The sequence below is a fragment of the Equus caballus genome, chromosome 21, assembly GCF_041296265.1.
Source record: "Equus caballus isolate H_3958 breed thoroughbred chromosome 21, TB-T2T, whole genome shotgun sequence".
NCBI lineage: Eukaryota > Metazoa > Chordata > Mammalia > Perissodactyla > Equidae > Equus > Equus caballus.
In genome coordinates, this window is record NC_091704.1 from 66,483,997 (window position 1) to 66,511,292 (window position 27,296).

A 27,296-nucleotide genomic window follows, 5' to 3' on the forward strand; every position below is an offset into this window, starting at 1 on the left:
TATCAAAAGAGCTGAACCACAATGAGTAATCACAGATAAAATTCAAATGAAACATCTGAGGAGAAGTTAGGTGGTGTCTGAGACCACACTGGAACCTGGTGCCAATGAAGTTGGCTAGCGACACTGAAGAGACAGAAGAAATAGTACTGTGAAGAGGAGCAACACCCCAAATGTCGACACATCGAATGGAAGACTCAGATGCAAGTCAGCAACCAGCAACCCACTTACCCATGAGTGCATGGCTATGAACCCCACAGGGAGGGAAAGGAAGCGGGTGATCAGTGAACTGAGTAAACCTCCTAATGCCATCATCATGGGAAGGTTCCACTTGGCTCACACTCTCAGATACCTACTCTATTACAAGAGATGATTACACACCAAGCAAGTTCTACAAAAGCTGGACTTCAAACCAATGCTTGAGCCTGACCCAGTGATGTACTGGGCACTGAGTTATTTCCTGGACACAGTTCAGGGTGCTTTCAAATACTTGGCCTGATAACGGCATTTGTTCACATTTTATGAGTAAGAAGAAGTCTCTGCTAGGAGGGTGTATATACTCCAAATACACTTACTTGGACTGGTAACTAGTCTTATGTGCTGGGTACGTGCTGGGCTGTAATCACACAAGACGAGTAAGATGTCGTTCCCCTTTGGAGCTGCTTACAATCTAGCAGAGGTAAGCACCGTATGTCTCCTCACCTTCCCTATCTAGAACACCCTTCTTTCAGACATCACTTTAGTCCTTAGTCCCTGGTCAGAAGCCACAGGTCTCAGCACCTCTACAACACATAATCTCAGAGCCTCAGGCAGTGTGTGTGTGGGGGGAGTGAGAGGCAGTCCACACCTCAGAGGTGTGGAAGGTTCTTGTTCTTATTCCTGTGATTGAAGAGGAACACACTCATTTGCTGGACGTTCGTTCACCATCTTTCTCATCCATTTTTACAAGAAAGCTCTGATGGGTTTTCTTGGACTCTGTGATCTCTTGGTTCCTTTTTGGCGTCAAGGTAATGACGGCCTCATAAAGTTGAGTTCAGAAACATTACATCTTTTTCTTAGGTCTGAAACTTTAAATAACCTGATCTCCTACTGAAGGTTTGGTAAATCTCAACTATAAAACCATCTGATGATAGTGGTGGTGATGCTGATGATGGTAACAGTGATGCTGATGGTGATGGTGATGATGGTAATGGCAATGTATGATGACAGAATATTTATTGTGTCAAAAGCTGTTCTAAAGGCTTTATATGTATAGTTCACTTAATCCCATAATAATCCTGGATGGTAGTTACTTCTATTACCTCATTTTACCAAAAAGAAACTGAGGCCCAGAGAAGTTGGGAAAGTTGCCTAAAGTTATCCTTTATTAAGTGTTGTGGTAGGGATTTATGTCCATGCCAATGTACTCCTGACACAGGTTTTGCTTTTAGGAGCAGACATGTCACATTTCTGCCATGTTTACTGTTCTATTTCCTGAGTCAATTTTGATAATTTTCTTGGAAAATTATCCATTTCATTTAGATTTTCAAATGTAAAACATTTTACATAATATTCTCTTGTAATTTTAAAAGTCTCCATATTTAAAGGAATGTCCTTAATGTTATTTTTCTTTTTCTCTCTAGATTAGACTTTTGAAGTTTTGCATATTTGTTGATCTTTTCAAAGAATGAGCTTTCAGTTTATTATTAAGGTCTACGCTTTCTGATAGTTTTCTATATGATTAGTTTCTGATTTAACTTTTCAAAATCCCTTCCTCCTTCTTTATTTAAACTTATATTGTTCTTTTTCTTGATTGTTATTTATTAAAAATCTTTTGTATTGTCTAACAAATGCATTTAAGGACATAAATATTCCTATAATTACTGGTTTAGCCAAATCCTGCAGCTTTTGATTTATAGCTACCCATTGCCATTCTTTTCTAAGAAGCCTATAATTTCAATTTCTATTTCCTTTGAATACAAGAGTAATTCAGAAGTCTAATTTATAAATTCCACAAGGAGATTATTTTTGGTCTAGCCTTGTTGTTTCTAATGTCATTAGATTTGATCAGAGATTGCAGTTTCTATTATTTCTACTCTGACACTTTATTTTTCTTCTGGGGTGTGATAATATGTTCTACTTCTATTATGTCTAATGGATTTCTGAAATGATATGCATTTTCTTTTTGCTGGAACCAAAGCATGTTCTCTAAATATCTATTGTCAGAGCCTGATGAGCTAGTCCAATCCTCAATGGGCTGACTTACTGGCTCACTTTGGCCTGTCGATTTTAGAATGTATTAACGTTTCCAACTAGGATTGTAGGTTTGTCAATATATCTGAACATTTTAATAGTTTCTCTTTATTTATTTCAAAGAGATGCTGGAGTACATAAAGATTAATGATTGTTAAATTTTCTTGGTGACTGTACTGCAATATGTCTTTCTTTTTTTTATGCTGAATGCCTTTCACTTGAACTCTATATTGTCAGAAATTTTATATTATTGAAGCTTTCTTTTCTTCTATAAGCTGTTTCCTGGAGTAGCTATTTTCCATCCTTCCTTTCTCTGTCTTTTAATTTTAACTAGATCTCCTATGCGTAGGACAGAAGTGGCCTTTGGATCATAGCCTCAATCTTTGAGCCTCTTTTCATAAATAGGAAATTTTTACTCATTGACAATTATGAAATTTGTTGATATTTGCCCAATTCCTTACATTTTATTTTCTTAAACTGTTTGCTAGAATTTACATAGAAATTACCTGGCTGTCAAGTTTTCTTTGTTGGAAGATTTAAAAAAAAATTTAATAAATTTAACAGATTAAAATTTTCTATTCCATTGTGTGTCAGTTTTGGTAAGTTGTCTTTTCAATGAACTTTCCCATTTTATCTAAATTGTAAATCTTCTTGGCCTCGAGTAATTTATAATATTCCACATTTACGCTGTTCACACCTTTAGGATCTGTACTGGATCCCCTTTTATTCCTTATATTATTAGTTTAGGTGCTTTGTGATTCTCTCTCTCTTTTTCTTTCGTGATCAGGCTTGCTAGTGGTGTAGGAATTTTTAAACTTTTTCAAAGAACCAATTTTCGGCTTTATCATTTTTCTATTTTATTGATTCTCCTTCCTTCTTTGGTATTGGTTTGCTTATCTTTTGTATTTTTCTAGCTTCCTACATTGGAAACATAGACAACTGATTTTAATCCTTTCTTTTTTTCTAATTTAAGCATTTTAAAGCTACAAATTCCTCTCTAAATTACTGCTGTAAGGTACATCCGACACATTTTGATATTCAAAACATTTGTAATTTCTCTTGTGATTTCTTATTTGACTTGTAGTTTATTCAAAAGCATATCGTCCAACATTGAAATATTTGGAGATATTTTTAGATATTCTATTGTTTTCGATTTCTAATTTGATGTTGGTGTGGTTAGGTATCGAACGGTAATATTTTTACCTTTCCAAATTTATCTCAATCAAAATTTGTTGTGATGCTCTTATGGCCTAGTCTGTGTTATGTCATGGTCAATGTTCCACATGCAGTTTAAAAAAACACGTATTTTACAACTGGTTTTAGTTCTACGAACGTCAGTTAGTTCTAGGAAACTGATAATCTTGCTCAGATTTTCTACATCCTTATTTATATAGTAAGGGATGTTTAAAAAAGGGTATTAAAAATCTAATTATGATTATAGATTTGCCTAATTCTCTCTTTGGTTTTGTGAGTTTTTTTTCTTTCCCGTATTTTATAGCTCTGTTTTTGGTATATGCACATTTTATGATTTTATGCTTCCTGGTAAATTGACCCTTTCACCACTATTCAATGTCTCTCTTTCCTTCTGTTAATACTCTTTCCTTCATGTCTGCTTTGTCTGATATTAACATATGCTCAGTAGCCTTCTCATGTTTACTATTTGTATGCTATGTGTGTTCCATTCTTTTAATTTCAACCTAACTTCTGCTGTATTTAAATGCATCTCTTCATCATGCTTTTATCTGGAGTGTGTAATCTTTTCACATTTAATAATATGTTTTATTTTAATCCTACCATCTTATTACCTGTTGTTTATTTGTCCCTCCGCTTTTGTTGGCATGATGTGGTCCATTACATTTCCTGATATTATTTATTTTAAACCTACCGTTTACTATTTGTTTTCTATTTGTCTCATGTCTTTTTGTTTCTCTATTCCTCCTTTATTGCAATTTTTCTTTAATCTAAAATTTTCATAGTATTTTTTTATTTCCTCAATTGGCTTTTTAGCTATCCCTCCTTGTATCTTTTAGTAATTGCTCAAGAACTAAAATATACATTCTTGGGACCAGCCCAGTGGCATAGTGGTTAAGTTTGTGTGCTCTGCTTTGGCAGCCCAAGGTTCATGGGTTCAGATCCCGGGTGTGGACCTACACACTGCTCATAAAGCCATGCTGTGATAAATAGAAAATAGAGGAAGATTGGCACAGATGTTAGCTCAGGGACAATCTTCCCAAAGCAAAAAGAGGAAGATTGGCAACAGATGTTTGCTCACGGTCAATCTTCCTCAAAAAAAAAACAAAAAAAACTTAACTCATGAGAAGTTACTTAGCATTAATATGGTATCACCTCAAAAAATACATAAGATCTTTACTACACTATAATCTCATTCTCCTCCCCATAGAAATTCTTAGTGTATGTTATTATCTGTGTATTAAATAACGAGTTGTCCTTTAGAAAGTTAGTAAAATATAAGTATATAGTCTTTCTCCTCTCTCACACATTAACCATGTCCAATGCTCTTCATTTCCTCTTACAGATTCAAGTTTGCTTTTGGTATCAATTCAGTTCAGTTTGAAGAACTTCCATTAGCATTTCTTGTACTGTAGGTTTGCTGGTGATGAATTCCTTTAGCTTTCCTTCATTTGCCAAATGTTTTTCTTTCACCTTATTTTTAAAAGGAATATTTCAATTGAATATTTAATTCAAGATTGACCATGTTTATATCAGGGGTTTCAAGATGTTCAGTTGTCTTCTGCTGCCCTTCACCATTTCTGATGAGCAGTCAGACACCATTTCCATCATTGAGCCTTTGTATGCAATGTCTTTTTTCTTCTGGGTGCATTTAAGTTTTGTTTTTTCTTTGGCTTTAATGGTTTGACTATAATACACCACATGTGATTTTCTTTGTATTTATTCTGCTTGCTTTTCACAGAGCTTCTTGCTGTTGGAGGTTGAAGTATTTCAGGAAATTCAGAAAAATTTGTCACTAAGTGTGCTGGTAATTTCCTGTTTGTTTTCACACACATTTCTATTCCATCTCCTACAAACTCCATTTCCCAGACACTTTGCCCACTGTTTCTAACTAGGTTTAGCCAATGGGAAGTGCTGGTGAGAGACTGGAAGGTGGGAGAAAGGAAGAAAGCTGAGTATTTCTCCTTCTTACTATCTATTTAGCAACCATTTCTGAATGGGCTGCAACCCCTGCCTTCTCTGAAGTTCCAGATCCCTGTCAGACAACCCATCCTGCCTTGGTCTCAGCTCTGGTCAGGAAGGCCTCCCATGGTTCTAGCATCTGCAGGAAGGTCCAGGAGCCTGCATTTCTGGTAACACAGCCTCCATCCTATGTCCTTCCAGCCCTAGGTGTGGGAGCAGGTTCTTCTTCTTGCTAATCTCTTAGTTGCTTTACCATCCCCTGTTTGGTTTCCCAGATTTTTCCTTATCTTGTAAGCATTTCACTGTATTAAATTCTCCTGTTGAAATACCTTAGGAAATTTCTGTTTTCTTTATTGGACTCTAAGCCATGAACTAGATAAAGTTTTTTCTGGGTACTATGATATCATTAGTGGTTAGATAGAAACCCAGGAAGAATTAGAGTCTGTTACTTCTGAAAATTTCTTCCTTTTTCCTTTGAAAAAGAGCAAAGCCATTCAGTTTTTACTATAAGCATTGAGCAAGTATCTACATATTCCATAGGTTATGCCATATGTGAAATTCCTTATGAGTGGATCTGTGATTATGGGTGGCCTTTAATTACACACATCTCAACAGATTGAGTGATAATTATCATGAGTTAGTCTACTTTAAAATCATGCGATTTATTTTGTGAATCTTGTACTACAACGACTTTCATAGGCTCTTGTTTTCTAAAATGCATTTCAACGTTTGTTTTTAGGAATAATTATTCCACTATGAAGACAGCTGATAGACTGTGGACATTCTGCCGTCAGGTCAAACAGACATATCAGAGCCTGAGAAAACAATGGGGGTATTAAAATTTGATTCCCACATTTTACAATAATCCTCTGGATACAGTGGAGGGCACTGAAGAAGACGTGGTGATATTTTTTTCTGGATGCATCTGATGACCACTACTTTGCTCTTTCTCAAATGTTAAATCCGTTAAAGGGGGTGGAGTATAAAGGAAAACAGTGTTACTAATACCATTGACTATCTGCTTTTGCTTTTGTGGAATGAATGACAGATGCTCATTAAAGCAGAAGTGAGCACTGTTAAAATTACGTTATGACACAAACTACCAAACACGACTCAAGAAGGAAAAGAAAATCTCAACAGACCTACAAAAGTAAAGAGACTGAATTAGTAATTGAAACAAAAACTATTTGCAAAGAAAAGCTTATGCCCAGATGGCTTTACTGGTAAATTCTATAAAACACTTGAAGAAGAATTAATACCACTTTTTCACAAACTCTTTCAGAAAATAAGGAGGATGGGAAAGTTCCTAACTGATTCTGGGAGGCCTGTATCACCCTCATACTAATATCAGACAAAGACATCATAAGAAAACAAAACTAGAGATTAACATCTGTTCTGAATATAGATACAAAAATCTCTGACAAAATATTGGCAAACTGAATTTAGTCATATATAAAAAAGATTATGTAACATGACCAAATGGGATTTATCTGAGAAATGTAAGGTTGGTTTAATATCTGAAAGTCAATTAATGTAATACACTATATTAATGGAATAAAGGAGAAAAAACCCCACATGATCATCTCAATAGCTGTAGAAAAAGCATTTTTGACAAAATCCAACAGTTTTTCCTTATAAAAACACTCAACAAACTACAGTTAGAAGGGGATTTCCTTCTCCGGATAAAAGGCATCTATGAAAAACCCACAGGGAACACCACACTTATGATGAAGACTGAATACTTTCCTCCTAAGATCATGAACAAGAATATATGTATGCTGTGGCTACTTCTACTGAACATTATACTGGAGGTTCAGGCCCAGGAAATTAGGCAGGAAAATGAAATAAAGGCATCAGATTGGAAAGGAAGAAGTAAAAAGACCTCTTTTTGTAGACGGTATGATCTCGTGTACAGCACATGATATCACAACCTGAGATTCAGAACCAGAGTGGCTCAAACTCTCACTGATGTGCCCAACCTAGGCTGTCCAGTGTTCCAGTCCATGGCACACTGGCACTCTTGTTCAGATGGATGGACCTCTCATCCCAGGGAACAAGAAATACCACGAGGCAAAGCAGTGGTTGGCCAAAAGCTCTTAATTATAACCATTTATCCTACCTGCTCCATCAAAAGCATATTCAGGCCCATTAAGCGTACCAAGATGTTCGCGTAACAGAATCAATTTGAATTAACATTCTGGTTGCAAAGCTCTTTCTTCTTAACACACAAGTAAAATTGATTTATATGCCCGTGAAAAAGCAAACTTGACTCTTCCCTGTCATGATGCAAGAAAAATTACACTTTTTAGTGATGATTTTTGACTCTGGCACTTTAATCAAATGTATTGCTATTAGTATATGGAAAAGGCTGATTTGAGACAAGCTCCTCTCTCCCTTCTGTTTTTTTTTAGTGTGTTTATTGCTTACAGGTGGTCCTGACAGAGATGAGGAAGCACATTTGCTGACAGGAAAAATCCATCAGAGATACACACCTCCTAAAAAATTCTAAAAGTTGTTTTAATTATAAAACATTTCTGTGGGTAAATAATGGTGTCTTTCTCTGGAATTCTATTTAATGTGATGACTTTCATGTCATTCCTCTGTCTGTGCTCTCAGTTCATCCCCCTAAGTAACAACGCAGATTCTTTCATCATCACTTTCTTCACATCTGCTACATGGTATTTAGCAAGGGTAATAAAAACTGAGGGAAGACAACTGTTTTTTAATTGTAAGTTAGCATGAAATAATAAAAATTCCTCTAACTCTCTTTTGATAGAACTTAAAAATGAAAGGGAATTTGGTTAAAAAAAATTGAAAGGTAGAAAGGAGAAAAGGCATTTAAATATCCATCACCATTACAGGTTACAGTAACCTTTCTCTGATAATAGGACTTAACAGCTTTGAGATGTTCTGGTCTCTTGAAGGTCCTGTGATATGGGAAAGGGAAAAGGGATTATATTTGGCTGAGGAAAAAGCTTCCACTTTATGGTGACAATAAGGACTGGAGACTTGAATTTTGTGACACTATTTCCCAGAAAGTCCACAGTCTTCTCTTTCTATATTCACTCCTTGGGTGAGCTCATCCCATCCCATGGATTTAACTATTACTTACGTGCTGAATTTTCTAAATTATGACCCCACCCCAAACTCCTCCCATGAACCCTGGGCTCACACACTCCCTCCCTCTGTGAAGCCCCACCACCTGGATGTCTAATATGCACACACAAGTCTTCAACATCCTGAACTCAGTCCTTAATTCCACGCCCCGCTCCAACCTGTCCCTACCCCAGGATTCTCCCTCTATGTAAATGGCAACCCCATTCTTCCAGTTGCTTAGGCCAAAACCAAAACCCAAAAGACCAAATTCCCCAGAACTTAGCTTTCCCTTATTCTTCACATCCCATCCAGTAGCAAGACGAGTCTCCATCACTTTTTATAATATATCCCAGAATTTAGCCACTTTTCACCACCTCCACTGCTAGTCTAGTGCAAACCATCATCTTACCTGGTCTTCCTATTTCTACCACCCCCTCTTCCAGAGCAGAAAGAACAATGCTTCTAAACATAGCCAGATCATGTCCTCAGCTGAGAACCATCCAGGGCTTGCCATCACAACCAGCATTAAATCCAAAGTTCTTCCAGTAGCCTGTGAAGGCCGACTTGACCTGGCCCTCATACTGCTCCTGTGGTCCCATCTTCTACCATTCTCTCCTGGCTCACTCTGCTCCTGCCATCCTGCCTTCTTATTGGTCCTTGAACACACTTGTGGCTCCATCATCTAGAATGTTCTTCTACCAAATATCCACATAATTCCCATATCGATTCATTCAGGCCTCTGCTTCAATGTCGCTTAGTCAGTGGTGACTTCCCTGATCACTCTGGTCTGAAATACGACCTTCCATCACTCTATAGTATCCTATTCTGTTTTATTTTTCTTAAAGCTTATCACCACTGAACTATTGCATATGTGTTTGTTTATTACATTATTGTTGTGTTGCCTAACAGAATGCAAGTAATATGAGAGAAAGGATGCTTTTGGGGTTGCTGTTGTCTTCCCAGCATCTCTAACTATGCTTGGTATGTGGTAGCTCAATAAATAGCTGTTAAATGACTCCACAAATGATTGACTGAATGCATGTATGAATTTCTATTTCTATTACAAATACTGAGAATATACCCCTAGATACAAAGTAAAACTACATTGGCCCGTTTCATTGAGTAAAAACATGCTCAGTTCCCTTTTGATTGTTATTGTTCCTCAAATCCTACTATACCCGTGACATATAGCTAACTACAACAAAAATCAGTTTTCATTCCTGGAGAGAACCTGTTGCTCAGAATGTGCATGCTACCATCTTAGAGAATGAAGATGAGGAGCAAAGTCCAGGGAAAGCAGAGCTGTGCGCTGGAGGGATCCTCGATCCCCAATGAATCTGAGAGAGAGCGCCACACTACCTCTGACCTTTGATTATGGGGAAGGAACTAAACTGCTAACTTACATTCAAGCTACTAATTGTGAGGCATTTCCTTACTTTCAGATGACCCAAATCCAAAGTTGTATATTGTTCATTTCAGTAAAAGCCATATGGTTTATTAATCTTGGGCAGTGAGAATGATCTTACTTCTTTCTTTCTTTATTTTTTGCTTCACCCTAAGAGTCACACCCACTGCATCAAGGTACATAGGGAGTAACTTACTTTCCTGGTATCCAGTGCTTAGGCGCACCAATTCGGATGTCCACCAAAGCAAACTGCTTCCACAATACTTATTCTCCATTGTTTGTGTTTAGAAAACCAAGTCTACTTTCAATGGACATGAATGATTCTACCAGTAAACTTTCTCCTATATATAGTTTTTCCTTTTTGGAGATAAAAAAATAAAAATAACTCTTTTGGAATGAGTATTAAAGAATCAATGAACATTGATTATTGAAATGAATAATGGAGTAATGGAATAACAATGGAATGAGTATTAAGAAATCTCAATAGAAATAATAGTTCTGAGATATTGAAGATTATAATTTACTATTAATTTTCCTTAAGTAAAATATCATTATTATTAATTTAACTTGGGCTATAATGAAACACATTATATTAAACTAAACTTTATTAAAAAAAAATACTCCTTATTTTGACAATTACCCATGCCTGGTTTAACATAATCTATTTAGTTTGGCAGAAATATGAATGAAACTATTAAAAATGTAAATATAATTCATGCTTGATCATTTTTGATCTTTGAAGGTGACTCAGATTTCTGATAAAGTTATAGACAGACAGAAGAGAGAGAAAAACTCCAAGAAGACGAGCCCATTAATAATTTAATTATAGCTACTTAAATTCTGAGACTAGAGCCAGATTCAAAAGTTATGGGCCAAATAGGGATGATGTAAGGCCATCTTTCAGGTAAACACTTCCCCTTACTTATGTTTTCAAGGTCACAAATTCTTCTGTTAAGTTATTCATTCATTCACCCATTTAATCAATTTCCTCCTTTTTTCAAAAAAAAAACACAAGGCAGTTTACCAAAAAGAAAACAAACAAAACTATGATCATATTAAAAAACAAGTGAGAGTATACCAGAAAAACTGAGGAGCACCATTAGCCCAATGAAAATGCTTCATAAAATATAACAAAATTATGTTTTTAAATAGATGAGCTCATAAGCAAGGAAGAGAAAACACTTGATACATAGAGGCTATTCAAAAACAGAATGCTGAGAGGCATTGATGCAAAACGGCCCAGGAGGAACCAGGCGGCACAAGGCTGACACATGTCACAGAAGGTGGGATTTAATGTCTACACAAGGTAAGCGATGCTCTCAGATATTTGATTAATGGGAAATTGGAACTGAGGTCTTGAATAAAGTAGGAAGTGATAAGATACTCTCCTACCAGGAAATAGGAAACATATAAACTATGCCCCCCGGTCTGGTAATTTTCAGGGAAGCGGACATCAGTCCAGGGCCATGAGTGGAGAGAGTCATCTCTGAAAACTGAGATCCCCAATCCCACTCCATGCTAAGGGGTTAATCAAGTTCACATAATCTATTTTGTAAAGGAACCTTGACCTAAGGATTTAACAAAATATTGTGACTTGAAGTGGTGAACCCCAGAGGCATGTGGCAGAGATACACTGAAAACTATATCATAGTGATGCGTTCACATCTCACAATATATGAAATTACCATGGACCAAAACCCTTACTGTTGATGAACTCACAGTGAAAATCACAGATAACACAGGGAGATACACAACTATGAGAGTCAACTAATAGCCTAAATGGCAGAATTCATGTATTTATGCACCATAAGTAACAGAATGAAACAAGTGATATTTTCACATACTATGTGCAAAATCTTCTACTAAAGGAAAGTAAAAAAATGGAATCCATAAGCAAACTATAGAATTATAAAACAATTCAGATTTTAAAAAGAACCAGTAGACTTGTCAGATATGAAAAACTAATCATTGATGTTATTAACTAAAATGTGGATGAGGAATTCACCAGAATACTTCTGTAGCACAAAGAAATAAAGAGCTGTAAACTTTGAGGAAAAAATACAAGACCTGGAACAAAGACTGAATAGCACAATAAACAATTAATAGGAATTCTAGGAGGAAAGAAAAAAGATAGAAGCAATATATATGGTGATAAAGTCAGAAAATTGCCAAGAACTGAGCAAAAATATGAATCCTCAGATTGAAAAAATCACACGCAGTCACTCAGGTAAATAAAAAAATACACATCTAGAAACAATATAGCAAAAATCCAGGAAAAAAAAGCCCCCAGAGAGGAAAAATAGATTACCTAAAATGGAATGTAACCACATTGAGAAGACATTTCATTAGCAACAAGAGAGGCTGAAATTCATGTAATAATAGCATCATAATACTAAGGGAAAAAGGGAAAATAAGAGTTAATCTAGAATTTTATACCCAGTTGACTATTATTCAAGAGCAAATGTGAAATAAAGCAGATAAAGATATTTTAATATGAAGAAAAAATGGAAGCAGTTGCTACTCACAGACCCTCAATAAAAAAAGCAATGAATGATATAGCAAGAAGGAAAATAAACTTGAAGAAAGGAAAAACTTTAAAAATGCATTGATGAGCAAATAAATTGGTAAAGAACAAGGGTAAATCTGAATAAGTATTGACTATAATTGCCATCTGGAACTAAAATCTTAAGAAATAATTACATAGAAAAGACACAATAACTTTAGAATTTACTAAATTAAGACTATATGTTAAAATTTTAATGGCAATCATTAAAAGAAAAATTTACAGGAGAGATATATATAGAGAGATACCTAGCTACATATATATATCCTAACTAGTAAAGGGAAAAAATGAAAATGTGATCAATGCTTTACAAGTTGGGGATGGGGGTGGGGAAGAAGCAAGGCAAAGCAAGATAAATGGAACATAAAATAAGAGAGCAGAAGTGGGTCCACATACATCAATAAAAACATCAAAATACAAATGGAATCGTCACATTAACATAGAGAAAGATATCAGATTAAATAAATAAAAAATGAAATAAAAATAGATGCTTTTTACAGGAAGCATAACCACAGGATAATGCCCTTAAGAGCATGGAAACATATTTATAGTAAATATGACATAGAATTAACATTTGTAAAGTCTGGATTATTTGCACATGCATGTTGACTATATTACACTCTCACTTTTCTGTATCTTTGAAATATTTCACAGCAAGAATTGTTTATAAAGAAAAAAGAAAGAAAAACAAAGTCATTAACATGAAAGAAAAATGAAGGAAGAAGACTAATATAACTAATATAATGAAGCCAGTACAGAAGTTCAGGTCTCAACTCTATTAGACAAGTCCACAGACCTTTTTCTCTGAGCTTTCTAACTGCCAAGATAAAGAGGGAAATGCAACCAGCACAGATTTCACAATGCTCGTGCTGAAATCCAACTTGTTGCTCAAGAGAAACACAATAACTGGTGACGATACCCAAGAGAAAGAACTTCCAAGGGTCTCATAAAGACACAACACAACAGAAGAGAGACAAGAAGATAAAAGCAAAGACAGAGAAGACATCTCCTTGATGTTTTCTTAAAAGTGCAATCCCATGAAATGTTTTTCTTGGTCCCTGGAAGTCTTTTTGTCTTCTTTGGCATCATCTTTTAAAATGCCCTAGTCAGTTTCCCCTTTCCCAACTCTTTCCAGTAGATGACAAATCTTGTCTTAATTATGATGGAGAAAGTATAAAAATGCCCATCCAATAGGAAGATGTAGAAAAATGAATGAATTTATCTACTTAAGAGTAAGAATAAGGGCCCATTTCCCTTGGTACTGCTTGCTTTACCTATAGAACTTAATTTTTAATGCTCCTTTGCTCCACCAGGGCATCATTTCAATGCAAATTTATGGGGCAAAAGGGAAGTCTAGTGGGACCCTCTTCTAAAAGGGGGCAGATAGTTTTGGAATTGTACATATATGAATAATACTTTGACTTGTCATTACTGCTATAAATGCCTTGGTATTGGCTCATTGCCCAGAACAGCATCCTTTGGAGTACAGAGGGGGAATGGCAGACCATTTCTTCCTAGTTTGCTCAGCATCTTCATGAGACAAAATGTAATCCAGCCTCAGCAATTCAAGCTGCCCACAATGCCTCCTGAAGTTAAATGCACACACACAACTAAATCCTACTAGGTTGGAAATGGTCGCTTTGGCCTTCACAAAATGGATAGTGATAAGGGGAACGAAAATTTATCTTAAAATTTCTTTCTATAACCCCAATTGTTGAAAGAAGAACAAAAGTTTTGTTTTCTTTTTCTTTTCTTTTAGACTATAGAATGAGAAGAAACAGTTTCTTTAAAGAAAGTCAATTGACTTATACTGCACTCATTAAAAAGGTACAAGAGAAAGACAATCTAGGAATCAGAGAGTGGCTGGAATTTCACCAACAGGTGGAAGTAGGACGAACCCATCCCAAAGCACGAAAGTGTGAAATCCGGCTTACTCAGTTTCTCCCCTGTGTACCCAGGTCTCTCCTGGGAGGGGCAAATTAGACAGTGACCTATAATAATCAGAGATGGTGGCACAGAGTAGACTTGAGGGAGAAGAACATGAAATCAGAACAGATGAGAGGGTATAGTGTGCCCAGAGTAGGTTTTGTCTTTTCAATATACAATAACATTATTTGTTTATTAGAAACAACATCTGGCCATTCTGCCCTTTCTGTGTAAAGTTTATGAGACTACATTTCTTAGACTCAGCATCAGAGAAATACAGAAATCAAAGTAAGAAGGTTAAATTTATTTTTTTTAAATCCCTATAGGGTGAATCAACATGTCCACTTTGAAAATGCAATATTACTATAACTAAGTACGACACATGGGGGCCACTTAACTTCACAGATCCTGAATTAACCTCCCCTCATGCCCTCCAGCCTCGGGCATGTTACATAACCCCTGTTTGGACCTTTGCATCCTCTCATATCCTTTAGTATAACTGTGCTCCAGTAGAAAGGCACACCCAGTGAGAATCCCAATGCAGAATCATATGTACTTACTTTGGTAATACCAGAATCTGCACAATAAAGATGCAGAAGAATATGAGACAAGCGCAAGTCACGTAGTACTTGAATGCCGGCAGTGCAGTGGCTCGGTACTAAAGAGGGAAGAAGAAGACCATGAGTGACAGTTCTCTCAGAGAAGGGCTGAAACAATCATCCAGCAGCCTAACTACACCTAGTTCATGCATCACACTTGTAAATTGTAGATTGTGGAAAAAAAGAGCTAAGGACAATGGCTGTTCATCTCCGGCAGGGAGTGCTTCCTCCTTCCAAATGTGCTGTGAAAGAGTGACTCCCACAGACCACGATTTTTACGAGTAAAACTGTTTGGAAACGCATTTACAGGTAACTAAATCAGCCCAGCAAGGAGAGACAGCGCCTGACCAGAAAGATGAGTGAGTGGCCTGAAGGGACCACTGGATGCTCTGGTTCCCATATAGGTCCAATGTCTGTAATTAGTTGGGGAAAGCAAATGACTTTTCACATAATAATAGTTTACTTTTGAATAGTATTGAGGAAATACAATTTCCTTATTGCATTTATTTATTTTGGTATCTTATCGTATTATTTACCTCAATGCTCCTTAGAGGTGGGCAGTCAGTTTACGAGACCCAGCCCATCAGGCCCTGCTCTGGTCTGCGATCATTCCATTTGCGTGCCTGGGCCTGGCTGAGGGACTCTCTTCCCACCTGTCAGGCTCCATCAGCAGAGTTCACATGGCTTTCTATAACATCTAGAACCAAAACCGACTGGTGTAGTTGCCCACCTGGGACTGCCCCTGCTTCAGTTATGCAGGAAAAGAGACAGCCACGCTGCTCTGATAATGATGATAATGACCTCCATGGCATCCAGCCTTAATGATGGCGCCAGGCACTCCAAATGCTTTACAGGTATTAACTCATTTAATCCACACAACAACCGCCTGAGGCAGGAACTATTATTGTCCCTATTTGCAGACGAAAGAACTTCAGACCAGAATGATTGATCAACATTCTCAGGAAGACACAGCATGGGGTGAAATCAGGGTCTTCACCCAGGCGAACTGGCTCCCGAGCTCAGGCTCCCAACCACGAGCTACACTGCCTCTCAAAAGAGGGTTTTATAATAAAATTAAAGGAAATAAAGTGTTTGTGGCAATGCTGTTGAAACCAATTGACAACGCTGGCAGGTTGCATTGGCTCCATCTGCACAGGCTGTTTCCCAAGTTGCAGGAGGTTCTAGTATGTTTTTCTCAGGTTTTAGCCGCTGGGGTTTTACTGTGGGGTGATGGATCTCTGGGTGGTCTATTCAAGTTTCTCTTCCTCTATGTCTTGCTGCCTTTGACCCCTCCTGCTGGCCTTGAAGAGCTCTCTAAAATGTGCCTCAAAGTTGGCCTCTGCAAATATGTACATGTGGGGAACGTCAGCAAGAGCTGCATTTTTAAATGATGATCACCTTCTATTTACTGGAATTTTTTTTGGTGCATTTTGTGACTTAATAGCCAGGATAAACTACATGCTGATGAAGAGGCAATATCAGCATACGTGGAGAAACGTGATTACATTCTGTGCATTCAATTATATTCTTCTCTTTTACCTTCTTCTGGGCTTTGTGGAGAGAGATGAGTAGGAATTTCCTTGTGGTATTAGTAAACGAAATGGACTTCTATCAGGAAGGGAATAATTTAACATTTAAATGATAAGGAACCATCAGCGTCTATTAAAGTGATTCAAGGGTAAAATGATCAATAATAATAATAAACTACATCAAATATCAACTTGATAAACCATCTGTGGTCAATATGCTGACTTAGAAGTGGACAACGGATCTTCTTGAGCACTAATACAAAAGAAAATTTACGTATAACTGTAAAATGCAACTCTGATGAATTTAGAAAGGAATTTTGACTTTTAATACTTCTGTTCAATATCCATAAAACAATGAACTGAATGTTCTCAACGGAATTTTAATACCAGTGCTATGACTGCTGCCGTTATTATAGTACCTTTTGTTCAAACTAAGGCCGTAATTGTATGGTTGGGTGACGGAAATTGCCTTTAACTGGTTCCTTTTCCAGATTGACACAAAACAAAAGGCTAATGAGATAAAGTTGACCTAGAAGAACATTTCTTGTTTCTGCAGCAATTAGTTAATTCATTTTAGCGAATCCATGTTAAACTTGACATTAAAAACCAAATGTCTGCTTATTTATTTGTCCTGAAATAGTTCTTACTTTAGGAGTCATAATATGAAGGCATTTAAATGCAACAAAACGTAAAATTGGAGGGTTTCTAATTCTCCCAAACAGGTGTTGAATGTAAATCTCATATTTCTGTCAAAAAGTTAAAATAATTCGTGAAAAAACACTGTAAATTTATCCAAAATGATTTTGCTTTCTTTTAAACCTTTTCGAAGAAAATTTCCCATTGAGAAAGCATGTTATTAGTTCATGTCCTTTTCCTTTGGCCATGTTGCAAACATCACCTACTACCAGGAGTGCTGGGAATAGTGACCAGCCAAAGATGGAAACTCGGTAGCAAGAAACACGGTAAAACAGTGTACGCATGGGAGAAGCACAGGAAATCTAGGAAGGGTTCTGATAGAGTTAGAGGCAGCTTAAATGTCAAATATAAAAAAAGAGTGCAATTTCACGAAGGAATTTTTAAAAACTAACATTTCAGAAAAAGTGATTGCTTTTGAAAAAAAATAGCTTACTTCTTTTTCTAGTATTTTATTGTAGAAAAGCAATGAGATTCTCTGAATATCTTCAGACTTGAGCCATTGCCTGGAAATAAAAAGAACAGACACATCACAAAACCAGACCTCCAACCAAACATCTGGAATTACTTTTGTTTAATAATTTACGCTCTTCTTTATTGCAAATTATCCAAAATTGAATATTTTTTTAAAAAGTATAATGTCAAATAACTGGATATGTAATCTAGACACTGTTAATAGGATCTGAAAATATAATATTCCTACTCACACACCACAGTCCTTGGAAAATTTGACATCACAAACTGTCAGACAAAATTGAAACTCAAGCTATCCAAATTAAATAAGTAGGGAGTTAGCTCATCAAAAGGATTCAAGGAGATCAATAAATTCATTCCCTGACATTTTACCGAAATCGCATGGTAGCTTCATCTCCTAAAGGCTTTGGTTCATGGAGAAGCACCACTTTTCTTAGCTTTTAGCAAGCAACACATCACAGACATCAAAACTATTTAGCATGCCTTTAAGTGCTGGCGAGAAGTTTTGCTTCTTTCACCCTTACTGAAAATAACTTTCATTGTCATGCTTTTCATTTCTATAAGGTAAAAAATTGCGTTTAAATACAGTTTTCAAAAAATGGGTAAAACCACCAATGTAAGACGCAATTGGTTCAGACCACTAACATACTGTGTTGATGCAAACATAAACACCTGTGCAAAGTATATATCTATCTCAGATGTTAAAAAATAAGTAAAAATTATATGCAAGTATCCATGCTTCTTCTTCTTTTTTTTTTTTTTTTAAGAAGATTAACCGTGAGGTAACATCTGCCACCAATCCTCCTCCTTTTTTTCTCTGAGGACAACTGGCCCTGAGCTAACATCCATGCCTATCTTCCTCTACTTTATATGTGGGACGCCTACCACAGCATGGCTTGCCAAGCGGTGCCATGTCTGTGCCCGGGATCCAAACCAGTGAACCCTGGGCCACCAAAGCGGAACGTGCGCACTTAACCGGTGTGCCACTGGTGGCCCCACAGGTATCCATTCTTACAGGTTGATTGATTTTTAGAAATCTGTTGTAAAAAAGTAGTTGAGATAGAGAAAGAGCTTAAGGACCAAACTTTTCACCAGAATGTTGTATGTATTCACCAGCTAAACAGCAACACCAGGCATACGATTGAGCAAGCTGGTCATATAGGCCTGATACACTCACAGTTTGGCAAGAAAATAAACACACAATTTATTATATAAAGCTAAGCGAAACAGAAAGGTACACATTCTTATATTCATGAGTACAAGAACATAAGAAAACATTGAAATCTATGCATCAAGAGAAATATTTAGAAATGAATACCAACAAAATATATTACCAACTTGTTTGGGTCATTACATTGAGGAATCATATTTCTACCTTCCTAATTTTTCTTAAATAAATATTTCTATAATAAAATAGCAACAATCTGAATTTTATATATATGAGTGTATATGTGACATATATGCATACACATGTATATATCTACAAGTGTATATAATGATATATCTACCTCTACATCTACACCCACATATCTATATATAGGGAGAGGAATATATATATACCTTCAGAAATAAAATTAGGTTTTGCATAAATTTCCCAAAAATCTTATACCTGTTCAATTATCAATACACATGAATTTCTAAGCATAGTACTTTTCCAACCCCTTGGTCTTATGTCTATGAATTTCGACTAACTGAGATATATTTGCAAGATAGAGTGAAGGCCTTTGAGGGTCCAGGACAACAGGCCAAGTGACCTGTTACACTTTCCTCAGTAATCCACAAGTGCAGCCACCCGCTGATTTCAGATTAGGGTCTCTAAATTTAGACCAATGTTTCACGTTAGGGCTAACAACAAGTTGACCCAGGAGATCAGCGCATCTGAGGAGGGACATTTCCAGTCTCCTTGGACAGCCCTGTGCCCGGAACCTCTCGACAGTTCTGAAGACTCTCACAGCACACACACCATGACGAGCTTGAATATCCCAGAAGACTAAACCGAGGCCCGGAAGTCAGTAATGTATTCCAGAATGATTGCCATTAAAAGTGAGGACTATAAAAATACTTTTTGATTCAAAGTCACAAGCATACGTATCAGAGAAATAAACTTTTTTTTGTATTTCTTATTACTGCACTAATTGCAGAAATATGTTATTGCTGTTTTATGAGACTAGCTGAAGGAATCAAAGGTTGGTGAATATTAAAATGAGCAGAAAATAAAATGTAAGATAAATTTTAACTATATTCATTTTTAGAACTGTGTACTTGTTATGAATATCAAACTATGAATAATGCATGCAGGTAACATTAAAAACAGGTTTTTTCTACATTGAGAAAGAAAAATCTAATTTAAAAATGCTCCTGGATGATATAAGCTTGGAAATAAAATAAGAGTGAAATTCATAAAGTAGAAATAAAACCAGCTCCTCCGCCATATTCGCAGACCAGGCTTCAGTTTCCTCTCCGAGGCCCAAAGGTGGACAGGAAGGGCCCAAGACTGACACTTGCTCTCTTGTGTCCAGCACCTAACACTGAGCTTTGTAAGCCATGAGCAATGGATTGATTCTTGGAGCAATGACTAATTTCAACCAACTGTTGGCTTTGCCTTCCTTTTCCCACAGCAAGTTGGGTTTGGCCTGTGGCTTCTTCTTGAAGCAATAACTGATGGGCCTAATTCTTCTTAGCTTGTCCTCAGAATTAAGGAGAGGATGCTTTTCCCACAGCCCTCGCCATCTCCTTGTATTCTGAGCTGGCCTCAGTTCCCATTACTGACTTGTAGAAAACTCAAAGACGTGCATACGTGATTTGGGTATTTCGAATAGGAAAGATTTGTGTGGGCTGATAAGGTCAGACAGTGTTTTTGGGAATTGGAACAAGAGAGAGAGAGAGGGAGAAGAGAAGAGAAATGAAGACGTCTCCTGACATGGTTCCTGAGTCAAGCGGTCTGTGGCAAGAAGAAAGTCAACCCCCCTCTGGGCTGTACAATAAGTGATTCTCTATTCATCTTCACTATGTTGTTTTATCCCTGGGCCCAGGCCAAATAAAGGCAATTCTAAACAAGATCCTGACTTGAGGTGAGATACATAAGTAGACCCACGTCCTCACCTGGGATTATTCTGGAATGTAAGATCACAGGCTCTCTCAGCAAAGGGGACACTGAAATGGAGAGAAGACCACTTTCCCATTGTTGTGGATTGAATATTTGTGTCCCTCCAACTCCCATGTTGAAGGCCTAACCTCCCAGTGTGGCTGTATCTGGAGATGGGGCCTCTAGGGAAGTAACTAAAGTTAAATGAAGTCATATGGGTGGGGACCCTGATCTGAAAGAATTAGTGTCCTCATAAAAAGAGACACCAAGAGCCTCCTCCCCCACTTTCTCTGCACCATCCCAGAGGAAAGGCCATGTGAACACACAGGAAGAAGGCAGCCGTCTGCAAGTCAAGGAGAGAGCTCTCACCAGAACCCCACCATGCTGGCACCCCCATCTCAGACATTTAGCCCTCAGAACTGTAAGAAAATACTTTTTTGTCGTTTAAGCCACCTGGCCTGTGGCGTTTTGTTATGGCAGCCCGAGCTGACTTATACACCTACCCAGGCAGCGTTAAATCCAAAGACTTTAGTTGCCTCGACTGTGCGACTGTGCGCTTAGGTCCTGGGTAACCCTGTGGCATTTGGGGAAGGTGGTCCATGGAGCCACAGCTGAAACAAATGATGCTGGACTGGTGGTCTCTCAGTGTGGAAGATAATCCTTCCTCAGCCCTGTGGTCTGAGATGCCTCTGGTCTGTCTGTCATCCACGTGTGCATTAACTCCACTCCATGCACACAGATTGAAGCTGGCATCACACGTTTTTCATTAACTCACCAGCTCATTTCCTTCGCCACAGAGGCCCATGTTTCTCCCCCTTAGAACTTTTCACATTCTCTTTCTGTTTTTCCTTTTCAAAAAAACAAATTTAGGAGAGGTTCCTCATTCTAAAGATTAACTGTTTTAGCACACCCGTTTATTGAAATCAAACTTACAGGAGAGCCCAACTCTTCAGGAGGAAAATGCCACCGGGGAGGGAATGGCCTGGGCATCCTCCACACATGATGCCTCCCTTTCCACCTCTGTGGATCCCAGGAGAAGTTTCTGGTAAGCCTCTTTGGTGCTCAGCTATCATAAGTGCTTTCCTACCCCACTTTGCCTACCCAGATAAGTCAAGGTCTCCCAAACCTGTGCCTTGAGCTTCAGCCCGCTGGAGGGCATGGCCATCTCTGCTTTGGCTGTGCAGGATTCATTTTAGGGTGTGCCTGTCTTGAGAAGTCCTCCACACACCACCAGAGCAGAATTGATCACACACTCACTGCATAGGACACTTCAACGGCACCCACCCGCATAACCTGCTTTACACAAGCCCAAGGTGCTTCTCAGGGAATCTGACCCTTCTGCTCAAGCCTCTCCACCCCGAGAGACACCTGCAGGGCCTGTGTTCCCATCGTGCTGAAAACTGAAAAGCACACCTCCGACCCTGGCATGTGCTGTTCTCACGCCATGAGGCAAGATCTTCTTCTCTTCCTTTTAGTTTCCTCCAAGTTTTAGCTTGTGTGTCACCTTGTCCAGAAAACTCATGACTCTTCAGTCCAATGTACCTGCCTTTCCTCTGTGCTGTCCTCTTCTCTTGACCCGTTGCCCTCACAGGGCACTTGCATAGTGCACAGTGATTTCTTTCTCCCTCCCTTAGACATCAGGCTTTGAGAGGTCTTGTGTCTTGATAAGTCTGGTGCTCGGCAAATGCCGACATTGCTCAGCCTTTCACAAATGTTTGCTAAATGAGTAAATGAACGAATACATGAAAATCTGCATATAAATCACTGTTTTATGTCAATAGCAGAAAACAACTGAATGGCACATCAAGGCTGGAGTCCCTGTTGAATCCTCAAGTGGAAATTCAAGGAAGATCAGAAGAAGATCATATCAAAGAACAAGAGGGGTTAATTAGGAGGGCCTGACATCGGGAGTGACGCTAATTAAAAAATACATGCAGAATAGCTTCCATTTAAAAAATCTCCCTTTTGAGTTTTGAGTGCAGCTTGACATTTTCCCCTATTTGATTTCTGAAACACGTCGGGAAGATTACAACATAAGCAGTTATATCAACATTAAATACCACTTTAGAATAAAACTACATTAAAACACAAACATGCATTCAACTAACTAAATACGCGTTCAAATACTAAATGACACAATACAGACAGACAATCCAGAAGCAACTTTGACAAAAATAAAGCAAGGCCAATGACTGTACTTTCAACTGATCCCTTTAATAGAAACTTTCTAAAGGTGGGCACAGTAGTTTAAGAAGGTGGGCGTCCTTTGTGAAGACATGCTGAGGCTGATTTTATGCATTTGTTTTTCATTGTTACTGTTATTATTATAATTGACTAAACTTTGTCAAGGAACAAGACTTCCTCTCTCTTCTGATGTTGTATTTTGTTTTGGTGGGTCACAGAGTAGTAACTGCTATTTCCTCTGGTTGAATGAATATATCCTTCCACCCACGTTTTATGAAATCAGACTTTCCCCTGGGTTGTAGCTGCCAGGAGAATCCAGGTAATCATGTTTCTCTGTTGTGACGTGTTGAGGTTTCAACCGGGGCAGAGTTGAGGCGATTCCTTTACACTGATCCTGGTGCCGGCAAAGCAGAGCATTTGTGTGGGGTGCCGGGGTGCCCTAGGATGGGGGAAGGCTCTGTCTGGGAAAATATGACTATTTTGAAACAATAGAGGTTGAAATATGAGAATAATGATAATTTAAGATTAAAAGTACTCACTTTTGTGCATTAATTCCATCAATTGCTTGAATCATCCTTTCATTTAGTTCCTCTTCAAACCTTTTCTTTTGTGACTTGGTTCTACATGAAAGAGGAAATATCACGAGTAAGAATTATTAGTGAACTAAATATGCAGCCCATTTGTTTCTAGGATGCCAAAACCTCTGTTTAATTCTGCTAATTGAGGGAAAAAAAGAAACAAGAGTCTATGAGCAGCCTTCTCTCTATTACCACATAGCCACTCTGTGGACTGAATGAATTGAGTAGAGCTTTTGGTGCAGTGAAATGCTGGCCTACCACTCACTTGGAGTGAAATTAGACTAGGCATCCAAAAGCAGCACTGAGAGATATATACTTGATGCTGGAGATTAAAGAACCTTCTGTCCTAAGAGATGCATTAGCCCTTGACTTGTTGCCTTTATAAACTTGATTTCATGACAGAACACATTGGCTTTGGAAATTCCCCTGCAAAAAGGCGGTTTGGTTGACAAAACAGTCATTCCTTGTTCCTGTTTCCCTTGGTCAGTTTTCAAGAATTTGCAGAATGACAGTCTTATTTGAGGCATATCAGAGCTTAATTGTATGTCTTTGAATGTTCCTCAGTGTTTGAAAGCTCTACACACAGAAAACCCCACTTACATTTGCAGACCACCTCTTGGTCTTGGAAGCAAATAATATTCAGTCATTAACACAAGATGCTTTGTAAATAAATTATGCCAAAATAATAGTGAGTTCCCCAAGGTTAATTTGACGATTAGCTTGAGAATGACGTGAAGGAGAAAATCGAAATGCCTGTTTTTAAAAGTTAAATATCTACTGCAAAGAATATAAGCACAGTATAATCGCCAAACCGGCCTGAACCAGCCTGCATCTGAGTCTAGGTGTCAGCAAGTCACCTAGTCCAATGTGGAGGATGCACCTGGCTTCTCTGTCTTCTGGTTGGTTAAATTGCTAATTGAATAGACCTTCTACTTTGGAATAAAATTAATGCTTTTCTGAGTTCAGAATTGCCTTGATACAGATAACAATAGCATTAAATATACAATGCCGCATTTATCTGTAATTAAATCTCACAGAATTGTCATTAATGACATGCAAGGGGCATGCCAATTCCATCCTCCTTTGTAGGTCTGTGCCTTCAGGTCTTGCCTTCTTTAAACAGGCCATGGGCAGTCTTGGTTCAAAAACAGAATGATAATAAGTGATCCACCTACAGATACGGATTCAACTGAATTAGGAGGGTAAGCATACCAAATTCCAAGCTAACATGGAAGGCAAATTAATTTTTATCCTTCTTCTAAAAGAAGCAGGAAACCTTAGCCATCATCTAGCATGGCTCATTCTCATTTACAGTGAGGAGCTACCTTCATTTCATTTTTATCAGCCTTATGCCTAGACTTGAGTTTCTTGACTTCTATTTGGTGGCTTTCTTTTCCAAAAAGTTTCAGCAAGTCTAAGAAGGAACATTTGTGGGTACCTCGAGCTCACAGGAAAACATAATCCTTCAATCTTATGCCCAAGGCTAACAATGGCATTGCCTTTGTGAATCTGTTTTAGGATTAGTTTAGATCACGTCTGTACAGCACTCAGTGCAGTAAATGTGGCACATGAAGTAGCCAATGAATGCAGAGTATCATGCATCCTTCGTACTCACTAATTACCTGGACGATTATTAACATATAGACAGTTTTCTTGTCTCTGTACTTATGTGACGTCTGCTATGGAAATGAGAGGATATCCTTGGGGCTAATAATCCACCCACCGGGAGTTCTTAATCCGCCAACCAGGGCTTTGCTCCTCAGGCTTTCGGGGTTTGACTTTCTTGTCCTTGTTCCTGCCTCTGGGCCCCACCACTGGCCTCTACATTGCTCTCTGCCCTCAACCCCTCTCTGCAATTCCTCTCCATTCTTTCTCCCAAGCTCCTTCCTGAGCTGTCCCACCCCACGCCTGGGCTATTAACTCTCAGGAGGCATGGAAGAGGCAGTGCATTATCCCTGATGATGCTTCACCATCGTCCGATGGCCAGGCTGGAGGCTCAGAGAGTTTTATAACATAGGCCCGCTTACAGAGCCAGGGACACAAATGCGAGGGAAGCCCAGGGAGGCTGGCTTGAAAGTGGAGCCCTGTCCCTGAGGCCTTGGGGCCACCAAAGATCAACCATCACAGAGGAAAGAGGAAGAGATATGGAGGAGGCTCCTAGGAGGGCAGGCAGGACGGGAGGGCAATTAGGGAGGCAGGCTTTGGTGTCACAGAGTCTGGACACAAACCCTGGCCTCACCTCCATCAGCCACGTGACTCTGGACATTCTCCCAACCCCTTGTGCTTCAGTTTCCTCTCTTCTAAGATAATGGCAATACCATCTACCATGGAGTAACGCTGTAAGGATGAAATTAGATTTCCCATATGCCTGAATAGATAAAAATGATAGCTTATCATGACTGTCTTCCAGACAGTATGCATCCAGTGAGAAGACACTGCCCACGCAACAGTGGTGCTCCATGAGGCATCCCCACTGTAATTTCAGTAAACAGACTCTTGAAGCAGAATTGCAGGGAGAGGCAGACAGATGACAGAAGAGCTATCAAATATGAAGTGAAAAGATGTCCATGAAATTTCTGTGCACAGCTGCTGGTAGATGTGCTGTCGTCTATGGCCTGAAGAGCCACGCCTTCTCGAGGTATGCTATGGGGTCCATAAGATCCCTAAAATTTGCTTAAGTTCTCTTTGGTATGGCATTTGCCACTTAAAAAATAAGGCTTCAAAAGCCCAAGAATCCAATTATCCTTATAACATAGAACTAAAAGTGTCATATCACAATGTTAAAATTTCAAATTTTACACAAAATACAAATTAGAGCTCATTACAACAAATAAAGTCAGACAGAGGGATTCTGGAACAATGTGCACTATTTGCTCTCTTTTGGCAGGTGATAAGCTAAATAATTGTGTTCATTTTTTTTACCTGAATACAATGCATTTTCTGTAAGAATAAACTCACTTCTGTGTGAGGAAAGAAAGGCTAGGTCAAGTTTTAGGCCTTTCGTTAATTATTTGAACATCTTCAATAATACTTGAATCCTAAACCAACATGAAGGTAAAACTCTGAACCCAAAAACTAGCAGAACATGGACAAGGGAAAGGATTATTGCCTGGGATCCTACGGTGGATGGCGACAGGGCTTCTGTGGCTATTTGGCTCACATCTGTGCCAATCTTCCTCTACTTTGTATGAGGGATGCTGCCACAGCATGGCTTGATGAGCAGTGTGTAAGTCCATGCCTAGGATCCAAACCCACGAACCCTGGGCCGCCAAAGTGGAGCACATGAACTTAAGCACTACGCCACTTGGCCGGCCCCTTTTTCCTTTTTTGAGCAGGTCGAGCAGCCTTTCTTTTCACTATAGAAAGGCTGGACTTACCTTGCTTTTATCTTTAGAATTCAACATAAAAAATGTAATTTTAAGGAACATATTCATTTTAAGAAAATTCGATTTTTTACTACAGATTAATATTAAGAAGAGGCATTTTAAGAAAGCAATTTAAAGTTCTAAGGTGTTTACCAGGAGGTGTTTTCCCTTTTCCTCTCAATTCTAATGACAACACCACCAGTAATCCTACTTTTAGAAGCTGAAAGCAATTTAATAGGGCTTTTCACAAACAGCTGCTCTTTTTTAGAAGAAGTGGCTTTCAAAATTACTATAATTGAGGATAATTACTTTCAGAAATAAATAAAAAGCAATAAGCCTTTAAAAATTAGAAAGTGGAACATATACCATACCTTAATGTGCGATTTTGAAAATTATGCTGACCCATTGGTACATCCT

General features: G+C 38.2%; 1 protein-coding gene across 3 annotated transcripts in view; it reads right to left on the reverse strand.

Moving 5' to 3' along the window:
- The window catches only part of ADCY2 (adenylate cyclase 2), a 404,157-nt gene that overhangs the window by 77,114 nt on the left and 299,747 nt on the right, over positions 1–27,296 (reverse strand). For all 3 annotated transcript variants that reach the window (XM_023625864.2, XM_023625863.2, XM_023625862.2), the window contains exons 11-14: positions 27,251–27,294; positions 23,476–23,556; positions 17,630–17,699; positions 14,933–15,030 (exon numbers count right to left, since the gene is read on the reverse strand). In XM_023625864.2, the coding sequence (XP_023481632.1) occupies positions 14,933–15,030; positions 17,630–17,699; positions 23,476–23,556; positions 27,251–27,294 (293 nt within the window). The remainder of the gene's footprint in view (positions 1–14,932; positions 15,031–17,629; positions 17,700–23,475; positions 23,557–27,250; positions 27,295–27,296) is intronic.